Source organism: Cervus canadensis, chromosome 10 (assembly GCF_019320065.1).
Source record: "Cervus canadensis isolate Bull #8, Minnesota chromosome 10, ASM1932006v1, whole genome shotgun sequence".
Taxonomy (NCBI): domain Eukaryota; kingdom Metazoa; phylum Chordata; class Mammalia; order Artiodactyla; family Cervidae; genus Cervus; species Cervus canadensis.
The window spans coordinates 33,929,406-33,955,599 of NC_057395.1; the positions used below are offsets into that span (position 1 = coordinate 33,929,406).

Genomic DNA, 26,194 nt, shown 5'->3' on the forward strand with positions numbered 1-26,194 from the left:
ATCCTTACAGTTGGAAAGGCTGACCTTGGGTAGTCAATTCAAATGAAAATAAATGTGCTTAGCAGTAATTTCAATGGCCTAAACACATTTCTAAAGACTGTTTTCCAACTGTGACATTTTCTTGAATATTTTTGACTTTCATATGGCTACTTTATCTAAATCAAAAGATCTAGCAAATTATGTCCACATTTCCAAAAACTGGTATTAATCAAAAATGTTACCTGTTATACTTCAGAGAAATAGACCCTGGGTTCAACAAATGCCAATACATTATTAACAAGTTATTATAATTCTGTATTCAGTTTCATTTATAAATATCACACAAATATCACTGGCAGGCATCATAACTTTAAATCATTAAACTAATTTTTAAATATTGATTTAAAAAGCTTTGAACCTATGTAGCAAAAATTACTTGGTGAAACTTAAAAACTACTGAAGCCTTTCCCCCACCCCACCCCAGGTAATATACCCAATTATTTTTTTTGATGATCATCACCTACCCAGGAGTTTATATTAAATACTTGCATAGTTCTTGTAGCAAATGGAGCGGCACAATCTGAAGACAAATATTGGCAAATACCACGTGCCCCAAGTTATAGTTTAAGAAATAATACAACCCGCAATATTTATCAAGTTGTTTATTCTTGTTATTAAAACTTGGACTCAAGTAATCCTGGTTATTCTGGAAAAAGCACCTTGTTGTGGGGATCATTTAATCATCCTTTTCGACAATCACCTCTCCATGAAGCACCTTTCTTCTCTGCCGTAACATATGAAAGTAGAGTTGTGGAAACACTTAATGGAGAAAAGAAAACAAGAAGGTGAGCTTTTGTTGGAAATGTTTCATACTTACAGCCTCTCAAACATGGTGATCTTTGAGAGCAAGCCCGTCATGCACCATGGCTACTGCCCTAATCGTTACGAGGCTCAGAGTAAGGGTACAAATGGAGGCTCCTATACCATATGCCTAAATGTTTTAATGCCATAAACCGTCAGGTTTTTTTTAGCAAACTTAAATATTTTCTTAAATATATCTTTATAATGACCTGGAAGGCCATGTTTGAGTTGAGAACTCTGGATGGACCTAGAGACTGTCATACAGGGTGAAGTAATTCAGAAAGAGAAAAACAAATATCATGCATTAACGCATATATGTGCAATCTAGAAAAACGGTGCAGATGAACCTATTTGCAAAGTAGAAACTGAGACACAGGCATAGAGAACAAACATATTGACACCAAGCTGGGGGGAAGGGGGGTGTGGGATGAATTGGGAGACCGGGATGGACATGTATACCCTACTATGTATAAAACAGGTAATTAACGAGAACCAACTGTATAGCACAAGGAACTCTACTCAATGCTCTGTGGTGACAAAGAGGGGATATATGCATATGTATAGCTGATTCACCTTGCTGATCAGCAGAAAGACAACACTGTAAAGCAATTAAACTCTGATTAAGAAAAAAGAAGATCTCTATAACTTTTAGGAATACTGTGCCAGAACAGTGCGGCACAAAAAAAACCTGGCCCCTTCTCTGCGTTCTATCAGCTGTCCTATGTCATGAGGGGTTTCAGGAACATCTGTGTGGATGTCCAACCCCACGCAACCCAGCTGCATCCATCCACCTCCCAAATAGCTTCCCCTTAGTCTCAGGGATGTGCACACAGGTGACGCAGTTAACCCTCAGGAGAACGCAGACTGGGGAAGAAAGCCAGGCAGTCCCTGGATGCATGCCCAGTGCCATCTGGGTAGCAAATTCCATGGTCCCAGCTTTCTAGGATGTGATCTGAAGGAAAGGGGTCCTGTGTGGAAGAGTGATCAGTGTGGGCCCAGAGCAAAAACCCCTACTGGTTGGGCATAAGGGTGGTCTGTTATCTACAAATGCACATGTATTAGGTCAGTTAAACAAATGGTTATTCACCCTGTCGAATTTGGAGAATTATTTTGAGTCAATTTGAACCAGCACTGTAAATTATAGGGTAAATGCTAGTGGATGAGCAAATTAACATCAGCTATAAATAATACAAATATAAAAATATATCTGAAAATGATGAACAGAATAACCAAAATGAATGAATCTAATGACAAAACAAGCTCTGAATATTTTGCTAGGGGAACTATGGATAAGTACTTACAGAATTTAGCTCAAATGGAGCCAAAATGCATGAAAGATTTTACTTTTTATTTAAGTAGGTACTATCCACCTTCATAAATGTAACCATCATATTATATCTAAGAGTCTAAATATATTCAGGCAATGTAGACGTAGAGCTAACTGACCAAGTTTTGAAAATAGGTCTATAATATCCTGATTAGATAGACTTGTTTTGAGTGCTAAGATAAGCGCTCAAAATATACTTTCATACTTGTAACTGGCAAAGCATTTAAAAGAGTCAGATATTACTTAGAGACTAAACAACAACATCAAAACTAATACTAATCATCAGGTGAAAAACATCCCCTACTGACTGACTGATCCACCAGCAGGAGGGGGACAGCCTGATAAACTGAGAAGCTGCTACTGGCAAAGCCCAGTCTTCACAGGACACCTGAAAACACGCTCTTACAAATTACTGGTTTCATGGTTTCAAACCATGATCTCTTGGGCCCTGGGTTTTCACAGAGATGCCTCAGTGACTGTGAAGAAAAGGGGAACTCAAGACCTGGACCTGTAAGTATCAGGGGACAAGTGTGGCTCTGCTCCGGGTGTGGTGCTATTCACTAGATGCTGGGAAAATCAGGGGAAGGAACAAGTATTATAGGCTTAGCACCCCTGAGCCCCCCTGAGCCCCCCTGAACTGGTTCTGGTGGAGAAAAAGAGGAGAGTCAGACTGAGAAGAGAGAAGATCAGGGAATAAAAACATTATATGACAAGTCCATTCTCTATGTCTGCATCTCTGTCTATTCCTGCCCCACAAATAGATTCATTGGTACCACTGATTCTACATATATGCATTAATACACAGTATTTGGTTTTCTCTTTCTGACTTACTTCGCTCTGTATCTCAAGCTCTAGGTTCATCCACATCACTACAAATGACCCAATTTTGTTCCTTTTTATGGCTGAGTAATATTCCATTGTATTTATGTACCACGTCTGCTTTATCCATTCATTTGTCAATGGACATCCAGGCTTTTTTTTTCCACGTCCTGGCTATGGTATATAGTGCTGCAGTGAACACGGGGGTCACTGGGGTCACAGGGGAGGAGGGAGAAGGGAGACAAATAGAGAGAGTAGCACTGACATGTATACACCCCCATATGTAAATCAGATAGCTAGCTGCCATGCAGCACAGGGAGCTCAGCTTGCGGCTCTGTGATGACCTAAACGATGGGATGGCTGGGGGCTGGGAGGGAGGCTCCAGAAGAGGGGTTATAAATGTATCACTTCTGGCTGATTCACAGCATTATATAGCAGAAATGAACACCAACTTGTAACAGAATTATAGTCCAAGTAATTTAAAAAACTAATTGAAAAAATTAAACTAAAGATACTATATGACCATCAAGTCAATTTTTACTTCAGAAAAACTAGGCCCCGAAGAAGTGGCCAAATTTTATATTCATCCTCTCTAAATGAAATATTTCACACTATGTCAATGCTGATTTTAGATTCCATAAATGTTTCTCATTTCTTTTCTTCTCCTGCACTGACCTCAGAGTCTCTAATTTTATTGACAAGGGCAAACCACAGTCTTGCTGTATCTCCATATTTCCTGCTAATGATTATCAAAATCTGACATAAAAATATACCACTCTGTATTTAAATGAAATGAAGAGAGTCTCATCAATTCATTGCAACTATTGAAAGATGAGAAGAAATTAGTGAAAAGGCTGAGTTATTAGAAATGCCTTAAAAAAGTAGCTTATTCATTATTTTCTAGTACATAGGAGAACACACATAAGACTAAAAACTACTTTGGGACACTTTTTCTAAGTATGTGCTTAATGAATAGAAATGATCTCAGATCTCCTTGGATAAAATATTTCTGTTCAGATGCATAATTCTAAATGCTTTCAAAGAGTTCACCGTGGGCTCATCTTTTCTTTAAAAACATAAATCATACTAAGCTTATTTTTAAATGATTTCGAGAAGGCAGTCATTTGTGTGTTAATTTACTTTTTTCCTCACAATTTGCCTTTCAATTATTTCAAATTAAGGGACTGAACAGAGGTTTTGATATATTTGTAAGACATTATTTCTCCCTTTTAAAAAAAATTTTATTTGAGTGAAGTTACTTTACAATGTTGTGCTTGTCGCTACTGTATAGCAGAGTGGATCAGCTGTACATGCACATATATCCCCTCTTTTCTTGGATTTCCTTCCCCTTTAGGTCACTACAGAGCACAGTAGAGTTCCTTGTGCTGCATAGTACATTCTGGGCAGTTACCTATTTCATACATCATGGTATATATATATGTCAATCTTCTGACATCTTTCGAAGCACTTTCACAGCATATGCTACATCGGAGTGCTAACAGATATATACTTACATGGTATATATGAGGCCATGGTTATAAGAAGAAAATAATAGTAGTCAAAAGAGACATTGTATTTATTGGGAAGTCTTATGGAGAACATTCCTGTTTTCTTCACATATGGTAAGGCAGCATATATTGTAAGAAGTTCACCAGCAACTCCAACAGGATATAAGATGATAAAAAAATTATATCTGGAGAAAGAAAAATCTGAGAATTATTTTTCTAGAATAATTACTGGGCTCTATAATTCTTTTGCTACTACTTTATTTAAGCTTAAAAATTCTCCTTCCTATATACTTATATTAACCTCACATAAAGGTTAACTTTTTCTACTTTAATCATTTGCTTAGTAATTTAATTATTATCACTTTTTTTTCTTCTAGCAGTTCCCATTTTAAACAGCAAGATCTTAATAAAGTAAGAAGTCAACTTACTTTATAGGACTGAAATAACTATACATTTGAAAGTCAATGATTGATTGATGCAGTGTTTTAAGTATGATAAATAATACAAGTATTTATTACAGTCTATTGTAAAGTAAATATAAGCATTGTAAGATATTGTAAAAGTAACTGCTTGGACACCTGGAATCATACTGACTGATTTTTTTTCCCTGCAGCTAGTCATTTGTTGATCCAATGCTATGTTTTTTAAAGGCCAGTTATGATCCTAATTTTAGATCTAAATTTTGAAACTGCCAAAATAGTTGTTTGGAGGCATTCGGAAAACCCTATGTGGTTATTAATTAAAAGGAACTCCTATTTTAGAAAACTGATAAAAACCATCTGAAGCATCATCAATAACTGCTAACCAACGTATTGTCTAAAATTGCTTTTATGATAAAACAAGGAAGATAGGTCATTTCCTGAATCTGCATATTAAAGGAATAGTTAGCTTGCTTAAAATGGAACTGAGAAAGTTCTAGTCAAAATCCAAATCACAGTTTCTTCATTTGGATTGCAGGTCGTCCTCTCACATACACTGGGCCCGCAAGTGCCTGGCATCACTTCCGCCTGTGAAGTCTCTACTGGTGGACCAACAGGACAGACTCAAGCACCCCAGGTAATAACATTTCTCCATCAAAAAAAAAATCAGTTTTCTCCAAGTCAGTTGCTCTATAATAGTTACCACAGAAGTTAAGGTCAAAATTTTGGTGGAAAAAGAAAGCAAGCAAATTGATCTGGATTTTAATCATTTTGTTGGGATTAAGACATATTTGTAAAGAGAAGTCAAATGTGTGAATACAGCAGGAGCTTGGAGACAACTTAAAAGTCGCCTTACTTCTATGTGCCAAGGATATGTACGCAAAGACAAGAGATGACAGAGGAGGAGAGGAGAATTATTTGCCAAAACAGATGAACTGGTAAAGAAAGAAGAATGATTCCTCAATGGTCCCCCCATGCCCTCTCCTTGCCTTATGCATGGCACCTCTCTCAGCAGCCTTGTGTTGTTCTGTGTATATCTCTTAAATCAATCTTTTCCTATCTCAATTTAAAAGCACATAATCGAAGATTTTATATTCCTTTCTCAATTAAGACACTCAAACTTAAGTATTTTCTTAACTTTATGTGGCTCTCAGATGATGTTTTTTGGGTAGGACTGTTCTTTAATTGAAAAAAAAATAACTCAGAATAAAGTAAGTTAAAGTCATAAAAACAGTAATTATTTTCAATGAAATGGGGAGAAGTTATATAATTTATTTGACTTTATTTGCACTTTAAAAAGGCTGTACGTCACCAATTCTCTAAGTTCTGACAGCAGCATGAGAGATTTAACTAATATTCCAAAAAAGATATGATGCTTCCTTACAGATTCCCAATTGTCATCAGAAAATTTTTGAAAATAAAAAGAAATCTGTATGAAAACATAACAATGTACATTTATCTATTCAGTGAGCTTTTCTAGGAACACTTTTGACAGACAAATAGAATCAAATCATATCCAGATATCCAAATCATCATAGCAGGGCAATGCTTTATAAATAAGAAGCCATTTTTAAAGTGAAGTTTTATTTAAGAAAGGCTTCAACATTTGAACATAAACATAAATGCTATTTTAGGTTAGTTTAATGGGGTGGGCAAATACCTATAGGTGTTTGGGATCTTTCTGAGTTTTTACATGAAACATAATTATTCATGACTATAATGAACTGACGTGATGTATTATGTTAAAATATGCATTTCAAAGTTGAAAAATTTTACAGAAACCTGTTTACCATTAAGGCAACTGACAAAGGATTTCTGACAGCAAATTTAAACATGCAATGGTAGAATTTTTAACTTTTCCAGAAATTCAAGACATGCAAATGCATTCTAAAAGGCAGACAAAATAGTAAAGACCATTACCTTCCACAAACAAATTTTATAAATATAGCAAATAAAAAGAGACTATATCTTGAATTAGTATTATGAAAGGTGCTGGAGGGTCTGAAAGACTGAGGTCATGCAAAATGGCAGTGAGTCACATTCTGGGATTAGCATCCAGCCACATTCCAAACTGCTAATCTTGTGAAAGGCCCAACTGCTAGAGTGATTACATTTTCTGGTACAAGAAAAATAAAACCAACCAAATGCTTATAAATGGTAGTGCAACCTTCAGCAGATAAAATGTTTAAGCTCAAATTATAGTTTTAAAGCCTTATTTTATATACAAGGGCTTCCCTGGTAGCTCAGCTGGTAAAGAATCCGCCTGCAATGCAGGAGACCCCAGTTTGATTCCTGGGTTGGGAGGATCCCCTGGAGAAGGAAACGGTTACCCACTCCAGTATTCTGGCCTGGAGAATTCCATGGACTGTAGAGTCCATGGGGTCACAGAGTCAGACATGACTGAGCGACTTTCTTTCACTCACTCACTTTATATACAAAATGGTAAGCCACAAAAAAAGAGCTAGAGAATATAAAAAAGTTTGAAAGGATATATATTGATAGTATAATTAACAGTGATTATCCTTTATAAGGGGAATATAGACAATTTTAAGTTTTTATTCTTAAGAAAAAGTGTTAGGTTTTTAGTATATGGTAATCAAAAACAAGTCTGACACTAGATATGGATTGCCTTGATATTAGCTGTACAGTAATACCAGAGTTTGTTTAAAAAATAACAGAAATATGGATATAGCATTGTTCTGATATCACAAAGCAGTATTTAGAGTATCCGAAAACCAGAAGTAATCTAAATTCTGGCAATAGAGAACTGAGTCATTCATCCTATGGACTATGATGCAGCATTAAGAGACAGAGAGCAAGCTCTAAATGGACCTGTACCAATTTAAAAAAGAAAACAAGAGCTCCAATATATAAACAAAAATCAAGTATCATGTCATTCATTTATTTCTCAAAAACTCACATCTGTGTGTTCCCACTGTTAATAAGAAAAAGTCTGGATGGTAAACTCCCAACTTTCTCCAGGGGGAGGCCAGGCAGTCAGGTAGGAATACTAACAGAACTTTCGATGTTTATTATATAGACTAAAAACTGTTCGTGTTTTTTATAATGAAAACATACTACTTTTGAAGCTAAATTTTAAAAATTTAAAGATTGAAGATACCATCAAGCTCTTTTATCCTACCCATGTGAGATATCTATCCATCTAGCCACCAGGCTTTCCTGGTGGCTCAGATGGTAAAGATGCTCTGCCTGCAATGCAGGAAACCTGGGTTCAATCCCTGGGTCAGGAAAATCCCCTGGAGAAGCAAATGCTACCCATTCCAGTATTTTTGCCTGGAGAATTCCATGGACAGAGGAGACTAGAGGGCTACAGCTCATGGGGTCACAAAGAGTCAGACACAACTAAGCAACTAACACGCTTCATCTATCTATTAATATCTATCTATTGTCTATCTATCTACCTACCTACTGGGTTGGCCAAAAACCCAAAAGAACTTTTTGGCCAATTCAGTACATAGCCATATATGGGACAGATATCTCTTACCCTAACAGCCTACCTGCATTTCTCCCCACTCAGCATTTCTCACACCTGTTAGTCATTTTATTTTTTTTCTCTTGCATCAGGAGGGGACAGAGATTTTGTTGTCCTCACACCTGGGTATTTTATTATTATTACTGTTATTTCTGATTATAAGTATGTAGAGAATGAAATGAACAAATCTATGCTGGTTTGTGATTTGTTCTCCAAAGAGCAGTCTTGTTTTTATAATAATTCTGTAAAATATCAGCTGCTCAAGAATGCAAATTTTAAAAAGGACAGAATATCTTTTATTTTAAAAACTGTTGCTTTTGGAGAGCTATATTTAGAACCCTTGAAATATAAATGTTGTCCTCCTTCCAAATAATACAATTCCAAATAAGGATGACTTTTAAAAACTGTCTTATCTGCTACTTAATACACACACAAAGCTGATATTGTATATACAAGATACTAAAAGTGTGGATATGACATAGGCTGAATATTAAGTTAATGACTGATTGATGTAAGGATCACTTTTAGCAATTACAAGAACATTATGTATTTAATTCAGTGAAACTCTGTCATATTAAAAAAATTTCTAGGCACAGAATGTTTCCAATAATTTCTTTAATATCCATTTTGTTTCTAAAGCTCATCTGTTTTATAGTTTATTTTTAGTGTTTTAGTTTATTTTCCTAACTTTGTTTTGTAGAATATAGAGTTTGTGAGCTGTCAAAAAGAAAATTTTAGTCAATCAGACAAAATGCCGTATTTTGGGTCAAGAGTTGATTTAATATAATTCCATAGATGTATATCTTGCTTTCAAGGAAAAATGAATGACTAGTTAGGAATTTATTTAAGGATACTAACATAATTTGTCTGGCACTGCTTTCATTCAAGATATATGTTAATATGACTGTTCCCTAGTCATTAAATTAAGCCTTTAGAATGCAAGTTATAAACTGCTAATATCCAAAACGGCAGCCTCCTAGCAACACACGGCTAAGACACACATTTTAATTTTGTGTTAGCTCAGCACACAAACACGCATGCGCAGCACCATGAGCAACTAAACTGCAAGACATCATCGCCACCTGGCCCATTTAATGAAGTATGGCAAGTGGTCGAGAAGACTGAATGTGTAGAAGGAGTAGCGAGTGATCTCTGTCACCGTCCACGCGACCAGAAAAAGCACCACACTCTCCTCATTCTGGATCTGCGGAATTACAGAGAAAGTCACAGGTTCGTTGAACTTCTTTCTCCATGAAGATTTTTTTTTTCATTATTTACTACGTGCCTTTTGTTATAATGGAGAGTTAGGGTTAGAAAGATGCAATACAGACAACTCAATGCAGTCACCATTACCTAGGTCTTTACCAATATCAGATTTAAATATGCCATTAACAGAGGAATGGCTGAATTTCTACTGGGTCCTCTCTGTCCCCTTTTGCTCCAGCTAATAACTCAACCATCCCAGGACAATATCAGCCTCTCAGAACCAGTATGCACTGTCTAGAACAGCGTCTCTTTTATTTGATTGATCTCTTTTATTTATCTGTTGGACTCCCGCTCTTAAATGACAAGGCAATCTGAATGAGGGCCTGATTTTGTACGTGTACATGTGTGTCCACTGCCCTCTGTATGGCGGGCACTGGTTAGGGACTGGGTGGACTGAGTCAGCTGAGTGAAAGATTCTAGTCGAGAGGGTTGAAGTGCAGAGCAGTAAAGGGCAGAAGGTCAGCAATCTGTCCCCATGCAGACTGGAGGCCATGAGCCCAGCAGGCCACGCAAGGGAGGTTATGTGTCACCACAAGCAGACAGGACAAGTCAGGCATCTGAGGACAGGACAGGAGGCCAGAGAGCTGTCCTCAAGTAGACAGGAGGCTCCAGAGGCTGTCAAGAAGGTCAGAAGGGCCTGTGTGGGAAATGCTTCTGTCATGGGTTTAAGAAACCCAATGGCTTGAAATGCTAAACATGGTGTTTGTTTGTCTAAAAGGCTTTAAGCCATTAATTAGACTCAAGTCTCCTGTCATGCTTCAATAAATAGCAAGCTTATTTTTCTCTAAGTTCCTTAACGTTTCTAACTTTTAATTGAGTCTTTTCCAAGTATTCAGGGCTACAGAGCTAGATTAACTTTGTGTGTCTCTAGCTACAATGCTCGATGCTAAATGAGGAAAAAGGAACTGTCTATACTGACAACTTCAATTACATAATCAAACACAATACACAACTTCAACAGAAAAGAAAATTCTCATTTCACTATGTGACAGAATAGGAACATTTCACTTCATTTTATTTTACTTATTTTTTTTAATTTTTATTTTATACTGGAGTATAGCCGATTAACAGCGCTGTGGTGGCTTCAGGTGCATAGTAGACAGCACTGTGGTGGCTTCAGGTGCATAGTAGAGCGATTCAGCCATACATATAAATGTATCCATTCTCTCCCAAACTCCCCTCCCCCTCCAGGCTGCCACATAACATTGAGCAGAGGAATACTGATTTTAAAAACTGCAAAACTCCAGAGGAGAGTATATTATGGCTATAAAAATGCCAGTTTGGGGGTTTGCTGGTGTTTCAAAGCCATTCTATGAATGCGCTAAGTCAATGTACAATCCCACTTACATCCAAACCCAACCCTTCTTTGGCCAAGGGTTCTGCTTCCTAAAATATAGTCAGGTTAATATTTTGGGTTCCTGTTAATAAGAAAGCTTTCCTGCTGGCTCAAGTAGACTCAAGTAGACCAGTGTCACTTACTGGTTTTATACTGTGAGTAACGAGCCACACCATGAAGATTCTTGAACTCACTTGGACCCCAGCCACAATCACAGAAGTAGGTACAATTCCTTAAAAAGAAAAACAAGTCAACCACGGCCCCAAATGCAATCTCTGCCGAACATAAAAATCAAATTAAAAAAAAAAAAACTCACCAATTAAACAGTGGACTATCTGTAAGCAAACAAACAAACAAAAAAATCACATGTCAATAGCATAAAATAAATCCCTGCCACCACTGGTTTTAAGTGAATCTATGGGGAGTAAGTAATAAGCAAAATAAGACTGATTCTGCTCCAACAGACATATTTTCAAATAAATATGATATAAAAACAAGCATCGTTGAAAACTTACCTCAAGCAAGGCAAATGTCTGGAAAAATTTAAGTGTCTTCTGAATACTTTTATATAAACCTTTGTGTGTTCCTTTTTCCATGTAAAAACGTACCATGGCAATAGCCAGTACCAACCACCTAGAGAAAAGAAAAGCATTTTATAAAGCTCTATCAGAATGAAGTCTCCTGAATCTTGAAAAGATATGCCATAACTTATACAGTACTTGCATGTATGTGTTAATATGCTCAGTTCATTATTCTATTTTCAAAAACCCATAGGAAGAGATAACAAACATCATTTTTACATTGACTCCTCAAGGAAATAAACAGGAGTGGGTAGCCCTTCCTGTCTCCAGGGGATCTTCCCAACCGAGGAATCAAACCTAGGTCTCCCGCATTGCAGGCAGATTCTTTTACCAGCTGAACCACAAGGGAAGCCCAAGAATACTGCAGTGGGGAGGCTATCCCCCAAACCAGGGATCAAACCTAGGCCTCCTGCATTGTAGGCAGATCCTTCACCAGCTAAGCCACAAGGGAAGCCCAAGAATAGTGCAGTGGGTAGGCTATCCCTTCTCTAGCAGATCCTGAATCGAACTGGGGTCTCCTGCATTGCAGGCGGATTCTTTACCAACTGAGCTATCAGGGAAGCCCGTATTCAAGATCAGCTACATACAGATGTCAAACAATGTGCACTGTATTTTTGGTTTCAGCAGATAAAGTAACAGACTGAAGTAGGTTTCTCTACCAAAAATGAAGTTATTATAAAGTAGTTCATAATTATATAAAGATTTGATATAAAGAGCTATGTGTATATAAATATGTATTTTACACAAATATATATGTAAAAGTCGTTAATAAGAACCATTAATGTTTTTATAATTTCCATTAAATAAAAACAATTGTGAGGCCGCAGAAGGAACACATAGAGAAGGTCAGATGTAAACCTGCTTTTATAACCTTTATAAAAATTTGTACTTATTCGTTTATTTGTTATTTTTGGCTGTGCTGGGTCTTTATTTTCCAAGCAGGTTTTCTCTAGTTGTGATCAGGGGCTACTCTCTAGTTGTCGTGCACGGGCTTCTCATTGCACTGGCTTCTCTTGTTGTGGAGCATGGGCTCTAGAGCACAGGTTCAACAGTTGTGGTGCACAGACTTAGTTGTTCCACGGCATGTGGGATCTTCCCAGATCAGGGATTGAACCCATGTCTCCTGCATTGGCAGGCGGACTCTTTAGCAATGAGCCACTAAAGGAAGCCCCAAGCCTGCTTCTAAAACTAGTGGTTGGGAAGGGGAGAGGGATAAGACAAGAATAGGGGGTTAAAAGACACAAACTACTATGTATAAAATAAACAAGGAACAAGGATATATCATATGGCACAGAGAAATACAGCCATTGTTTTATAATAACTTCAAATGGAGTATATTCTATAAAAATATTGAATCACGACAATCCCTCGCGCTCTTCCTTTCCAACCACGGCCCTACAGGATGGCTCCGGCAAAGAAGGGCGGCGAGAAGAAGAAGGGCCGGTCCGCCATCAACGAGGTGGGGACAAGAGAATACACCATCAACATTCACAAGCGCATCCAAGGAGTGGGTTTCAAGAAGTGTGCCCCTAGGGCACTCAAATCCGGAAGTTTGCCATGAAGGAGATGGCAACTCTGGACATGCTCATCGACACCAGACTCAACAAAGCCGTCTGGGCCAAAGGAATCAGGAATGTCCCATACCGGACCCGTGTGCGGTTGTCCAGAAAACGTAATGAAGACTAAGACTCGCCAAACAAGCTCTACACTCTGGTTACCTACATGCCCGTCACCACCTTCAAAAATCTACAGTCAATGTGGACGAGAACTAATTGCTGATGGTCCAATAAAGTTATTGAACTGCCTTCGCAAAAAAAAAAAAATATATATATTGAATCACTATGTTGCACACCTGAAACTATTATTGTAAATCAACTATACTTTTTTTAAAAAGGGTTCATTAAAAAAAAAATGCACATCCTCACCCCTTTGAACTTGGTGGTGGTTTAGCCACGAAATTGTGTCCGGCTCTTGTGACCCCATGGACAGTAGCCCACTCAGCTCCTTTGTCCACTTATACATTAAATGTAGTTGTGGTGAATTAATGGTACTTACAAACACAAATCAAACCTGTGGACACCAGCTTTCTCACAAGTCAGATACTCAATCTCCAAGAGTCCCTGATAAGAGTTCAATTTTTTCCATTGCAATTACAAAAGCACTTTGAAGCTTAAAAAAGTTGCATCACCTGTAACTTTTAAACATCTTTAATAACATACACTCATGGAAATGAATAGCTGCCCCAGGCTTTCAGAAACAGTGGTCTCCAAAGTGACTAGTTAAATGGATTTATGAATTATAAAATTATTACACAGTTTTAACTTTTTAATTAAAAAGCACTCATAAAATAGACAAATGGCTTAAAGGTGCCTGTGAAGAAATGACTGATTGAGTGGGATGAAAAGCAGACTCAATAGAATAGTGAGAAAATAGTAGAAGAGAACTTCAACCCTGGGAATGTTCCCTCCTCAGCACAGAATGAGTAAAGAACAATCACTTTCTAGTGAGAATGACAAGAAATCAGGCAAATGTCTGGAACTATCACAAAGACCTTTGAAATGTAGAAGTATTAACGTAGTAGCAAGTATACTTTTGGAGTGCTTTCAATGTTCTAGACACTGTCCTATCTATATATGTATATATATAGTTAAAATATTAATATTTCATCCTCACAATAACCCTATGAGGTAGCAACTACTATTATCCTATTTCACTGCTGTGGAAATAGGAGAAAGGGCCATAGGCCAGTCAGCTGGGACCTGAACCCACCACTCAGCTCACAGTCTATGCTCGTCAGCTACCCCGCTGCACTGGTCGGGCCCTAGGCATCCACTGTGCCTGGTGCGATGTCCTTAGTCACTCAGTCATGTCCAACTCTTCGCAACCCCATGGACTGCAGCCCGCCAGGCTCCTCTGTCCATGGGATTCTCCAGGCAAGAATACTGCAGTGGGTTGCCATGTCCTCCCTCAGGGGATCTTCCCAACCCAGGGATCAAACCCAGGTTTCCCGCATTGCAGGCGGATTCTTCACCATCTGAGCCACCAGGGAAGCCCAAGAAGACTGGAGTGGGTAGCCTATCCCTTCTCCAGGGGATCTTCCCGACCCAGGGATCAAGTGGGGGTCTCCTGCACTGCAGGGAGATTCTTTACCAGTGAGCTACCAGTCTGGGGATATTAGCTAATCATAAAAATACATGTATTTAAATTGTAGTAATTTTTAAAGTTATACAGAGTGTTAAACTCAGATATTTCAGCTGATAGTAGTATGCTATCAGGAAAGTTTGAAGGCCATTGTTCAATACGAGGTAATCACCATGCAGAGACATCTAAGGGCTTATCCTAAGGCTTAGAGTAAGTTCACGGTAGAAGTCTTTTAAAGCCCATTTATACTTTATACTACCTTTATATTCCTTTATACTATATATAGTATATAGGATATTCCCTTTATACTACCATGGCTTCCTGGATTCAGCTCATGGTTTCACCCCACACTGGAGCCAACACTCAATCCTGTGCTGGGTTCATCTGAGTGTGCTCATCTGAAGCATGTTTTAGGTACTTCCAGTTGTAAAATGTTATGATTTTCAATATCTTCAATTCCAAGGCCTTATATGACTTCTCATAAGAAAACAAGCTCCATAAGCTGTTTTAATTCGGAGCTTCCCTGGTGGCTCAGGGTAAATAACCCGCCTGCCAATATAGGAGACACGGGTTTGATCCCTGGGCCAGGAAAATACCACATGCACAGAACAAAAATTATTACCCTACCAAAGAATTCATCAGAAGATTCATCGAGATGATAAGTTTTCTATATTTTTAAAAGCATGATACAAAAATCCAAGCATTGTTAACAGTAACACATTTTATTGTTGTCCCATAGGTGGCAGTATTGTACCAACTATTAATGGTACAGCATTAGGAGAATACCACCACCAACCTGTTGGAAATAAAATAAATGAACACTCTAGGGTTATAAAGGACCATGGAACCATCTGTGCTAACCTCTCACCTGTTTTTCAATAAATACAGCCAGAAGCTCATCTGAACTAATCCATTCTCACCTCCTAAGCCCTCCATCACAAAGGGTGAGGATCAAAATTTCTCTTAAGGGACCTACATTTAAGTAACCTTGGACTGCTACATCCATCAGTTTAGTCATTATAATTTTAAATATTTCCAGAAGCAACTAGAGTTCCTACAATTCGGAATTCTTTTCTGGAAAGTTTTCTTAAAAAATATTTCAGAGCTATCAATTACACAAATATGAACCCAGACACTTTCAGTCCTTAACAAAACACTCTCTTTGGAAAATATAAACATGTGTTCCACATGTAGAAGGTTTCTTACTTGCTTGATTCATTTATTTATTCATTCAGCTTCAGTATCAACATTTATTGCTACACCAGGTACTGTGCTAGGTCCTGGAGAATTAGAGATAAGACATAGTTCTAGAAAGTGGAGACAACGCAACAGTGCAGCAAGGAAAGAGACGTATAATTTCCTAAACACCTTATGGCACTCACGAAACTGCTCCTTCTCACGCACTATGGCTGTGACGACCCTAAAAAGTCTTACTGAAGGTGGAGCTCGCTTTTCCAGATGTCTTCTGGTGCCTCTTTTTCTCCTACTATCTCTTGGAGACCACCTGCTTTTTTAAGAACTTGGTTATCTACACCTATATCTCCTTTTTTTTTTAATTTCAACACTACTTTAAAAAAATTTTATGAACAACTTCAAACATATACAAAGGTGTAGAGCATGCATGAAAGGTGTAGAACTGAAACTCCAATACTTTGGCCACCTGATGCTAAAAACTGACTCATTGGAAAAGACCCTGATGCTGGGAAAGACTGAAAGCAAGAGAAGGGAATGACAGAGGATGAGATGGTTGGATAGCATCACTGACTCAATGGACATGAGTTTGAGCAAGCTCTGGGAGTTGGTGATGGACAGGGAAGCCTGTTGTGCTGCAGTCCATTGGGTCACAAAGAGTCGGACACGACTGAGCGACTGAACTGAACTGAGAGCATGAATGATACTATGACCCCTGTTCGCCACTGCCCTGCTTCAACCAGTACCATCTTTTAAATTTTTTTTTAGTTCATTTTATTTTTTGACCACAAGGTATGTGGGACCTTAGTTCCCTGATCAGAGATTGAACCTGTGCCCCCTGCAGTAGAAGCACAGAGTCTTAACCACTGGACCACAGGAAGACCCAATCAGTATCATCTTACAAATAATTTTGTTTCATCCAAACTTCTATTCACTTCTCTCCCCATAAGCCTTCCTCTCTGATTATTCTGAATTAAATCTCATACATCCTATAATATGATTGATAAATGCTTAATAATGTCTTTCTCAAAGGTTTATTTTCCACAAAGAGAGCCAAAACACCACTATCCCATGTGAAGAATTTAATGAGAACTTCTTCAATCACAAAACTAGAGTTAAGACACAACTGTCTCAGAATTTTTAAAAATCATAATTGGGGGAATTCTCTGGTGGTCCAGTGGTTAGGACTCAGTGCTGCCAATGCAGGGGGCATGGGAGTGACCTGGATTGGTGAACCAAGATCTCGCATACAATACAGCCAAAAAAAAAAGAAAGAAAGAAAGAAAGAAATCATGACTGAAATAAGATTCATTCACTGTAATTAGTTGCTATGTCTTTTTTTATGATTATGTCGATCTATATATTTTGCCTCCTTCCATCCATCCATTCATCTCTCCTCCCTTCTCTTTCTCAAAAACTTTATCTGTTGAAGACACTGAGTGATTTGAATGGATAAAAAGCACTATTTACAATAGCCGGGACATGGGAGCAATCTAAATGTTCTTTGACAGATGGATGGATAAACAAAATGTGGAACATATATACAATGGAATAGTACTCAGCCATAACGAAGGAATGAAATTGGGTCATTTCTAGCAATGTGGATGGACCTAGAGTCTGTCATACAGAGTGAAGTAAGTCAGAGAGAGAAAAACAAACAATATCAATGCATAGATGTGGAATCTAGACAAATGGTACAGATGAACCTATCTGCAGGGCAGGAACAGAGCCACAGACAAGAGAGCGCGGACGTGTGGGCACAGTGGGTGGGGGATGACCTGGGAGAGTAGGACTGACATATACACTACCATGTATAAAACAGCTAGCTGGTGGGAAGCTGCAGTGTAACACAGGGGGCCCGGCTCTGTGCTCTGTGATTACCTAGAGGGGTGGTATGCAGCGGGGTGGGGTGGTGGGGGGTGACAGGGAGGTTCAAGAGGGAGGGGATATGTGTATACATATAGCTGATTTATTTTGTTGTACAACACTGTAAAGCAACTATACTCCAATTAAAAAAAAAAAAAAAAAAGCTGTCACAGATCCACACATGGATTCATCCTCCCCAGGAATAAAATATATGTCTATTACTTAACATGTTGAGAAATGTACATGCCTGAACCTTGGGTCTGGTGCTCTGCTAACATACACCATGTACACAGGGAGAATATCTCAGTTTCTGCACAAAGTGCACTTTACAATTCACCACCAGGAACAGGAATTATCATTTCTAAACACCCACTATGTGTCAGGCAACTCTGTCAGCCACTTCATATCCACTTAATTCCTTGTAATAATCTAGCAAAGTAGTTGTGTTGTTCCTTTGACAGATGAGAAAACCCAGGGTCAGAGAGGTTATGGAACTTATCTGAGGTTACCCGGCTAAAAAGGGGTGAAAACATAACCTTCAATTATCACCTTCCGTACTGCTTACAGGTTAGAATCCAAACATGTTAGCAAGCATGTCAGGCCTGCGCAAAGGGGCAGGCTACCCGTCCATCTTTCTGTCCCAGCCTATGCTTCAGACCCACTTGTTTTCACCCCAACAGCATGTCTAGTGGTGTCACATCTCTGTACCCTAACTCCTGATGCTTCCTCAACCCTGCCAAGTAAATCCTGCTCATCCTTCAAAGCTCAGTTAGAATGCAATGGTTACATATACATACACACACACACACACACATACACCTTTCTCTGATTCTCCCTACCTACAGACATGACACCTCTGTGGAACACTTATTTCATCCCGTCTTTTACTGCAATCTATAAATGTCCCTGGTAACACTTCTCCAAGCACAGGGCCTAAAATATTTAGCTTCTGTCTCTCACTTGACCTAAGACAATTCACAAATACATGCAGGCTTCAAAAGTGTTTGTGGCAAAACAAAAAAGAAGAGAGAGAAAATGCTCCTAGCCAAGCATCTATTGTCAACAAGTACCACAAAAATCCTCACATCCTTTAAATCACATTATTACTTAACTAAATTAATTACATCCTGTAGTTCTACTCCGGGAATTCATCCTAAACAAGTAATTCAAGAGAAACAAATTAAAGGATAATATCATTAGAGACATGATTTGTACTATTACTGTAACTTAACTCTATTCACTTTTATATAACCATGAAAGAGTGTAATTTTGAAAACTACATGGAAATATTTGGTGAAATACTGCATGAAAACTGAATATCCAACAGAGTAGATATTGTAACTACAATACTCTATAATATCAGTACATTCATTTACTCGACAAATACTGGGTTGGCCAAAAGGTTCCTTTGGGTTTTTCTGTAAGACGTTCTGGAGAAACTCAAAAGAACTTTTTGGCCAACCCAGTATTTCTTGAGAGTTTCACGGGGCTAACATTGTATAGGGTCTGAGAAGCAGACCAATAAGCAACAAGACGATTTAGTAAAATTCATCGTACAGTTATATGGTAACAAGCATGATGGAGAAAAATAAAGCAGGCAAAGAGGATAAGGAGTGATTTGTAAGCAGCTGCTACTTAAATGAAGACAGCCAGGGAACGCCTGCCTGAGTATGGTAATTTGAGTAAAAATCTGAACAAACTTATTCTCATGAGATATTACAAGGAAAAATGAAAAGTCATGCTGAGCTTATAGAATTAGGCAATTTCTTTTTTACACTTATGTAAAAATTTCATTTCTCAGATATTGTTTGATTTCAAAACTATTACCAAAAAAATCAATAAATCTTCCAAAGTTGTGCTAAATGCGAAAAAACCAAGCTAATAAACAAAAAGAACCTCTGCATTAGCAGATGTAAGCTATTACACATAGACTAAATAAACAAGGTCCTACTGTATAGCACAGAGAACTATATTCAATATCCTATGATAAATCATAATGAAAAAGAATATATAAAAACAGAATGTCTATATGTGTATAACTAAGTCACTATGCTACAGAGCATATACAGCAGAGATGGGCACAACACTGTAAATCAACTAAACTTCAATTTAAAACAAATCAGTTGCTAGGATCCTAAATCTTAAATGTTCTCCATCCCAAAATAAATATGGCAACTATGTGAGGTGACAGATGTGCTAACTAATCTTATGATGAAAATCATTTTGTAAAATGTACATATACCAAGTAATAAATCAAGCAATCGTATTGTACACCTTAAACTCCCAGTGTTAGGTGTCAGTTACAACTCAATAAAGCTGGGAGAAAAAAAGCAGGCAAAAAAAAAAAGACCTCCAAACCACTCAATCTACACGTGTGTGTCCCACTTTGAACATCACAGCTTTGCCAACCTCATCTGCACAATGTCTGCACTGCTGCTACTGCTAAGTCACTTCAGTCGTGTCTGACTCTGTGTGACCCCATAGACATCAGCCCACCAGGCTCCCCCACCCCTATGTCCCTTCAATTAAATCAGGAAGCTTCACTGCATCTCATGCCTATTTTCAGAACTCATCTCACTTGAAATATCCACCCTCTACATATGCAAATCCTACTCTTTCTTCAAATCTCAACACCTCTAGAAAGCTTCCAAAGAGTGAGTTATATGGATTATTCCATTTCTGCTCCCCTTGCCTTTGAACAACTGGGAGACAGACAAGATTCCGGGGAAGCAGTGATTTTGCCGAGCCAGGTAGGAAGGTCAGGAATGAAGTTTGAGAACACACATTTAATTCTGCTCCAGGTGGGGTAAGACACCCAGAGAACTTCAAAGAGGTGACGGTGGTTAAAAGTCATGGCAGGGACACAGGGAATATTATCCACAGGATGAACAAGCCTGAGCAAAGATGGAAAGAGCCATGAAAATAAAATTGCACGGTGCTTTGAGGGCACAGTTGAGCGAGAGGAGATACCAAAAGCAATAAAACTGGGAAGAGTAATCAGGCAGATATTGCCTTGAATGACAGCCTAAATCCCTTCCATTACAGTGGCGGTAATGCAGAGTCACTGAAGGCTTTAAACTGGAGTTATGCATTGATCTTCTTTTTTTAAAAGGTAACTCCGCCTTCAAAAGGGAAAGTGGCCTGGAAAAGAAAGGGACCTCAGACAAGTTAATAGATGGCAGGCTTCCCCAGTGTTTATTAACTGGATGAGACTAGCAAGAAGAGACGATTTTTTGCAGGCTCTAGCACATAGTGGGTACCCAACTGTTCTCCAGTGGCTTGTGAATCAATTAGTTCTCTTTTTCAAGATCAGAAAACTTAAGAGTGGGAAGCAGAAGTAGCAGGGCTCCGGAGTCAAACTGTCTGGGCTGAAGTCTTAAGTCTGACGCTTACTGGTTGTTTGAACTTGAGCAAGTTACTTAATCGATTTGTGCCTCAGTTTCCCATTCTATCAAATGTAACATCGTGCGCCCCTCACAGGACGTACAGGACCGATGATGACAGATTACACCTAGATGAACCGACACAGTGCCTGCCCCACAGTGAGTCCTCGTTAGGCATTAAGCACAAAAGTACTCAGCACTGTCTCAAGTCATTTATTGAATCTCGGTCAATCACAGTTTTCTGTACGCCCTAGAGAAAGTTTTCGATATTAAGCTTTCCCCCCACATTTCCAGAGGTTAGTAATACTTCGTGGGATAACGGAAAACAGGTTTTTTTTTTTTTTTTTAAGGCAATGCCATTTAAAAATGGAAGAGCATTTCCCAGCAGGTTTTTAAAAGTCACTGCGGCCGCTCTTTGCAGAGCTATGATAGTCATTGTGTAACCTTAACTGGTAAATCGCACTCAAAGTCAGAAATAAAAGTAAAGAGTATCAGTCACGGAGCCACAAGATCCTGGACACGAATGCCACGCTCCGATCTCTCAGGGTATTTAGAAAATCGTAAGAAGCTCTCCGGCGCACTATTACTTAAAAAAAAATCGCAGAGACAGGAAGAGTCAGCAAACTCTGCCCAGCGATACGGAGCACGAGGTTGTGCAGTCCAGGGGCCGGCGACCGGGAAAGCGGGTTGGAGTCACCCTCCGGACAGCTCCGGGCTCGGGGGCGGCAGGACCTCGGCGCTTCTTCATCAGCAGCCGCAGCGGTGGCGCCCGGGGCGGAGGGGGCGGGCGGGGGCCGCCTCCCCCGCGGGTCGGCCCCGCATTCCTGCCCAGGTCTATACTTAACCTCCGGCCCGCGCCCCGCGGCCGCCGCGCGCGCCGTGCACCGTATTAGGCAATGCCAGGCGAGCACCGCCCGGCCCCCCCCCCGCCCCGCTCCATTCAAGCCCCGAGGCGCAGCGCCCCTCCCCCTCCCCACGACCGCCGCCCGCGCCCCCTTCCTGCGCCGCACGCACCCCCGCGCCCCGACCACCCAGCTACCCGCGCGCACGCGCACTCGGCCCCTCGCCGCCCCTCCCGGGAGCCGGGAGCGCTCCGCCAGCGACCAGAGCGCGCAAAGTCGGGGGCGCGGCGGCGCGGGGAGGGCCCCCTCTGGGCGCACGTACCCCGCGGTCATGGCGATGTTGTAGAAGGTGAGCCAGACCGTGGCCAACAAGCCCAGGCGCCTCCGCTTGCCCACAGCCTCCCTCTCCTCGCTCGCCTCCGAGGCGCCGCCGTTGGTGCCGTCCTCCTCGCTGGACGCCATGGCGGCCGCGCAGCCGGGGGACGTGGACGAGAGGGGCAGGGGAGCGGGAGGGGACCCGGCCGAGCGCGCCGCTGAAGCGCCGCCGCCCGCTGCCGCCGCCTCCGTCAGGCGCCCCATGTGCCGCGCGCAGGGGGCTCGGCGCCGCCAGACCGGCCGCCCGCAGTGGGAGGAGCGGGCGCCCCCGGCCGCCGCCCCGCCCCCGGCCTTCGGGAGCGCGCGCCGCGCGAGGGCCCGGCCGCCTGGCCTGGGAGCGGGGACGCGGGGGTCCTGGGAGCCCGTGGTTGCGATCTCTCGCCCCCCTATCGGGGAAACCTCGCGAACTGGGGAACCTCCTCTTAGAAACGCCGGGGGAGTCTTGCTAGTGCACGGGCGCCTTGCTAGTGCACGGAGTCTAAACGCACCTGGACTTGGCGTAGCCCTACCCCGCCCAAGACTTTTTTAAGATAAATTTCTGGATGTGGAGAGGGGCCTAGGTATCTTCCCGCCAAAGACTCATTCTTAAGAGATTCTGGGGAAGGAGCAACCACTTCACCCTGTTTCGCTTTTCACAGCCAGTGGAGCAGGTATTCGGGGGCGGGAGGTGCAGCCGGATCGCCACTCCTGCGTGGATTTCACTGGAGCCAGTGATCTAAGGGCCCTGATTGCAGTGCAGCGCGGAACACAGGATGTCAGGGGGAAACAGGACGTGACAAGATATCAAAGGAGAAAAGTTTGAACAGACAGAGGCAATCTATAGCTGTAAAGATAACAAGAACCCTTCCCGCAGGAAACATGGTATCCCACTGTTATCCACTCTCTATCTCCCTAAACACACACACACACACACACACACACACACACACGCAAAACAAAAACCACTTCCTCCAGATACACATGCTCCTGACAGCTCTTCCTCTTTCCTCCTAAAGCACACAGTTAAGAAGACAGGCTCTGGAGTCAGATTACTGAAATTCAACCCCCAAATTCCTGGCTCCACCAGTCTTGGTCGCTGTGTGAACTTGGGCAACTAAAATCTCTTCATACCTCAATTTCCTCAGTGAGAATAAATTTAAAACCTACCTCGTGGGGTTGTTGTGAGATTTAAGTGAAATCGTTCATGTAAACCACTCACAGCCCTGACAGTTTGAGTCACCCAAAATCAGTGTTATCACTGTTGGGACAACTCCCGGTTTGGTTCATCCAATGAAAGAAATGCTGCACGCGCCAAGGAAACCGATCTGCTTGTTAGGTCATTCTTGGCTTCCCTGCTGGCTCAGTGGTAAAGAATCTGCCTGCAGTGCAGTAGACGCAGGAGGCCTGGGTTCAATTCCTGGGTGGGAAAATCCCCTGGAGAAGGAAATGACAACTGACTCCAGAATTCTCCCCAGGAAAACCCCATGGACAGAGGCACCTGGTGGGCTATAGTCCTTGGGGTCGCAAGAGTCCAACAGGACTGACTGAGCACGCTCTCCAGCTACCTGGAACCTGAGCCAGACCTCAGGGAGGGTAGGAGCACCTGAAGGCCAGAGAGACCACAGTTGGACCTGTTCCACACTGAGCTTTGCTCTGGGTTCTGGCCACCCAGGTGGCACTTCCAGCCTGATACAGGGAACTTAGACATAATTGAGGAAGACTTTGCAACAGGGGATAGGGAGTCTGAGGTGTGCCTGGGGAAGAAATATCAGCTGAAAATTGTCCAAGTTTGATGAAAACTATGAACTAGTGTGCAGAGCACATCATGAGAAACACTGGGCTGGAAGAAGCACAAGCTGGAATTAAGATTGCAGGGAGAAATATCAATAACCTCAGATGTGCAGATGACACCACCCTTATGGCAGAAAGTGAAGAACTAAAGAGCCTCTTGATGAAAGTGAAAGAGGAGAGTGAAAAGGTTGGCTTAAAGCTCAATAGTCAGAAAACAGATCATGGCATACGGTCCCGTCAGTTCATGGCAAATAGATGGGGAAACAGTGGAAACAGTGGCTGACTATTTTTCTAGGCTCCAAAATCACTGCAGATGGTGATTGCAGCCATGAAATTAAAAGATGCTTACTCCTTGGAAGGAAAGTTATGACGAACCTAGACAGCATATTAAAAAGCAGAGACATTACTTTGTCAACAAAGGTCCGTCTAGTCAAGGCTATGGTTTTTCCAGTTGTCATGTATGGATGTGAGAGTTGGACAGTGAAGAAAGCTGAGCGCCAAAGAATTGATGCTTTTGAACTGTGGTGTTGGAGAAGACTCTTGAGAGTCCCTTGGACTGCAAGGAGACCCAACCAGTCCATCCTAAAGGAGATCAGTCCTGGGTGTTCGTTGGAAGGACTGATGTTGAAGCTGAAACTCCAATACTTTGGCCACCTGATGCAAAGAGCTGACTCATTTGAAAAGACCCTGATGCTGGGAAAGATTGAGGGCAGGAGGAGAAGGGGGCGACAGAGGATGAGATGGTTGGATGTCATCACCAACTCAATGGACATGGGTTTGGGTGGACTCCAGGAGTCGGTGATGGACAGGGAGGCCTGGCGTGCTGCAGTTCATGGGGTCGCAAAGAGTCGGACACGACTGAACGACTGAACTGAAATGAATGTACTAGTATTTTTAAAAGTATTTACATTGGAAAAGAATAAGTAAAACTATTCAACATTATATTATTAGAAAAACCTAAGGAATCCACACCCAAAAAAGCTACTGGAATTAGTTGCAGGTTACAAGGTCAATGCTACAAACATCAGTAAATTGAAATTTAGAGTAAAACTATATAATACTTATCAACGTCCAAAAATATGAAATATAGAGTGATAAATTCAGCAATACACGTGCAAGACCTGTACCCTGAACATGATAAATCACAATTAAGAGAAAGTAAAGACCTAATAAGTATTACAGCTTCATGAATTGGAACTCAAATTGTTAAACTGTCAGTTCTTTGCAGATTCCAGCAGAATATTTCTTTAATTTGACAAAATAACTCTAAAATTTATACATAAATGTGTAGGAAAAACAAAGTTGGAACATGCACATACCTCTTTTCAAAACTTAGTATAAAACTACAGTTTCCAGGACAGTGTGATAGGCACAAGGTTAGATATATAGATCAATGAATAAAGTCCAGACCCCATACATATAGTCAACTGGTTTTCAACAAAGATGCAAAGCTAATTCTTTTTAACAAACAGTGGTGAAACAACTAGATACCACATTAAAAAAAAAAAGGAAATGCTTGACCCTTACCTTACATTTTAGACAAATACTAATTTGATGTGGGTCATAGACCTAAACATAAGAGGTAAATCTCTAAACTTCTAGAAGGAAACAGCAGAATCTTCATGACCTTGGGGAAGGCAAAGATTTCTTAGATACAACAACCAAAAATAAATAAAAAACAGCATTAATCATAAGAAATATGATTGAACTTCATCAAAATGTAAAACTTCTCTTACCCCAAAGATACCATAAAAAAGTGAAAATATTCACAATATATGTATCTGACAAGGAACGTGTATCCAGAATATATTAGGAATCCTTATAACTCAAGAATACAATAACTTTTTTTTAAATTAGCAAAATATTTGAATAGACACATCACAAAGAACATATGCAAATAATAGCACAAGCAAAGATGTTCAATCTTTTTTGTCATTTGGGAAATGCAAATTAAACCCACAATGAGACATCACTACATCTAGTATTTTTAAAGGTTGTCAAGGATGCAGAGCAATTGAAATTCTCATTTATGGCTAA

At 40.5% G+C, this 26,194-nt stretch overlaps 1 protein-coding gene and 1 pseudogene across 2 annotated transcripts; one reads left to right on the forward strand and one right to left on the reverse strand.

Moving 5' to 3' along the window:
- Nucleotides 1–626: 626 nt before the first annotated feature.
- Nucleotides 627–23,554, reverse strand: HACD1 (3-hydroxyacyl-CoA dehydratase 1). Of its 2 annotated transcripts, none has more exons than XM_043479828.1 (7): nt 23,534–23,554; nt 11,524–11,641; nt 11,325–11,343; nt 11,152–11,240; nt 9,489–9,610; nt 4,501–4,679; nt 627–798 (listed from the first exon to the last, which is right to left on the reverse strand). In XM_043479828.1, the coding sequence occupies exons 2-7, from the start codon at nt 11,617–11,619 to the stop codon at nt 716–718; spliced, it is 588 nt and encodes a 195-aa protein (XP_043335763.1). In that variant the 5' UTR covers nt 11,620–11,641; nt 23,534–23,554; the 3' UTR covers nt 627–715. The 2 variants fall into 2 exon arrangements, with proteins under 2 accessions (XP_043335763.1, XP_043335761.1); XM_043479826.1 differs by lacking the exon at nt 23,534–23,554 and adding an exon at nt 22,335–22,674.
- On the forward strand, nt 12,961–13,394 carry LOC122448496 (annotated as a pseudogene).
- Nucleotides 23,555–26,194: the final 2,640 nt, after the last annotated feature.

What these genes read in the sequence shown, in the direction of transcription:
- HACD1 (XM_043479826.1), bottom strand. Translation starts at nt 22,591, where the DNA reads ATGGGGCGCCTGACGGAGGCGGCGGCAGCGGGCGGCGGCGCTTCAGCG. An exon ending in TACTTCATTAAATGGGCCAG is followed by an intron (nt 4,680 to 9,488) that starts GTGGCGATGATG and finishes TTCTTTCTCCAG; the next exon opens with ATATAATTTTTTTATCATCT. An exon ending in CATGGCCTCATATATACCAT is followed by an intron (nt 799 to 4,500) that starts GTAAGTATATAT and finishes TTCTCCATTAAG; the next exon opens with TGTTTCCACAACTCTACTTT.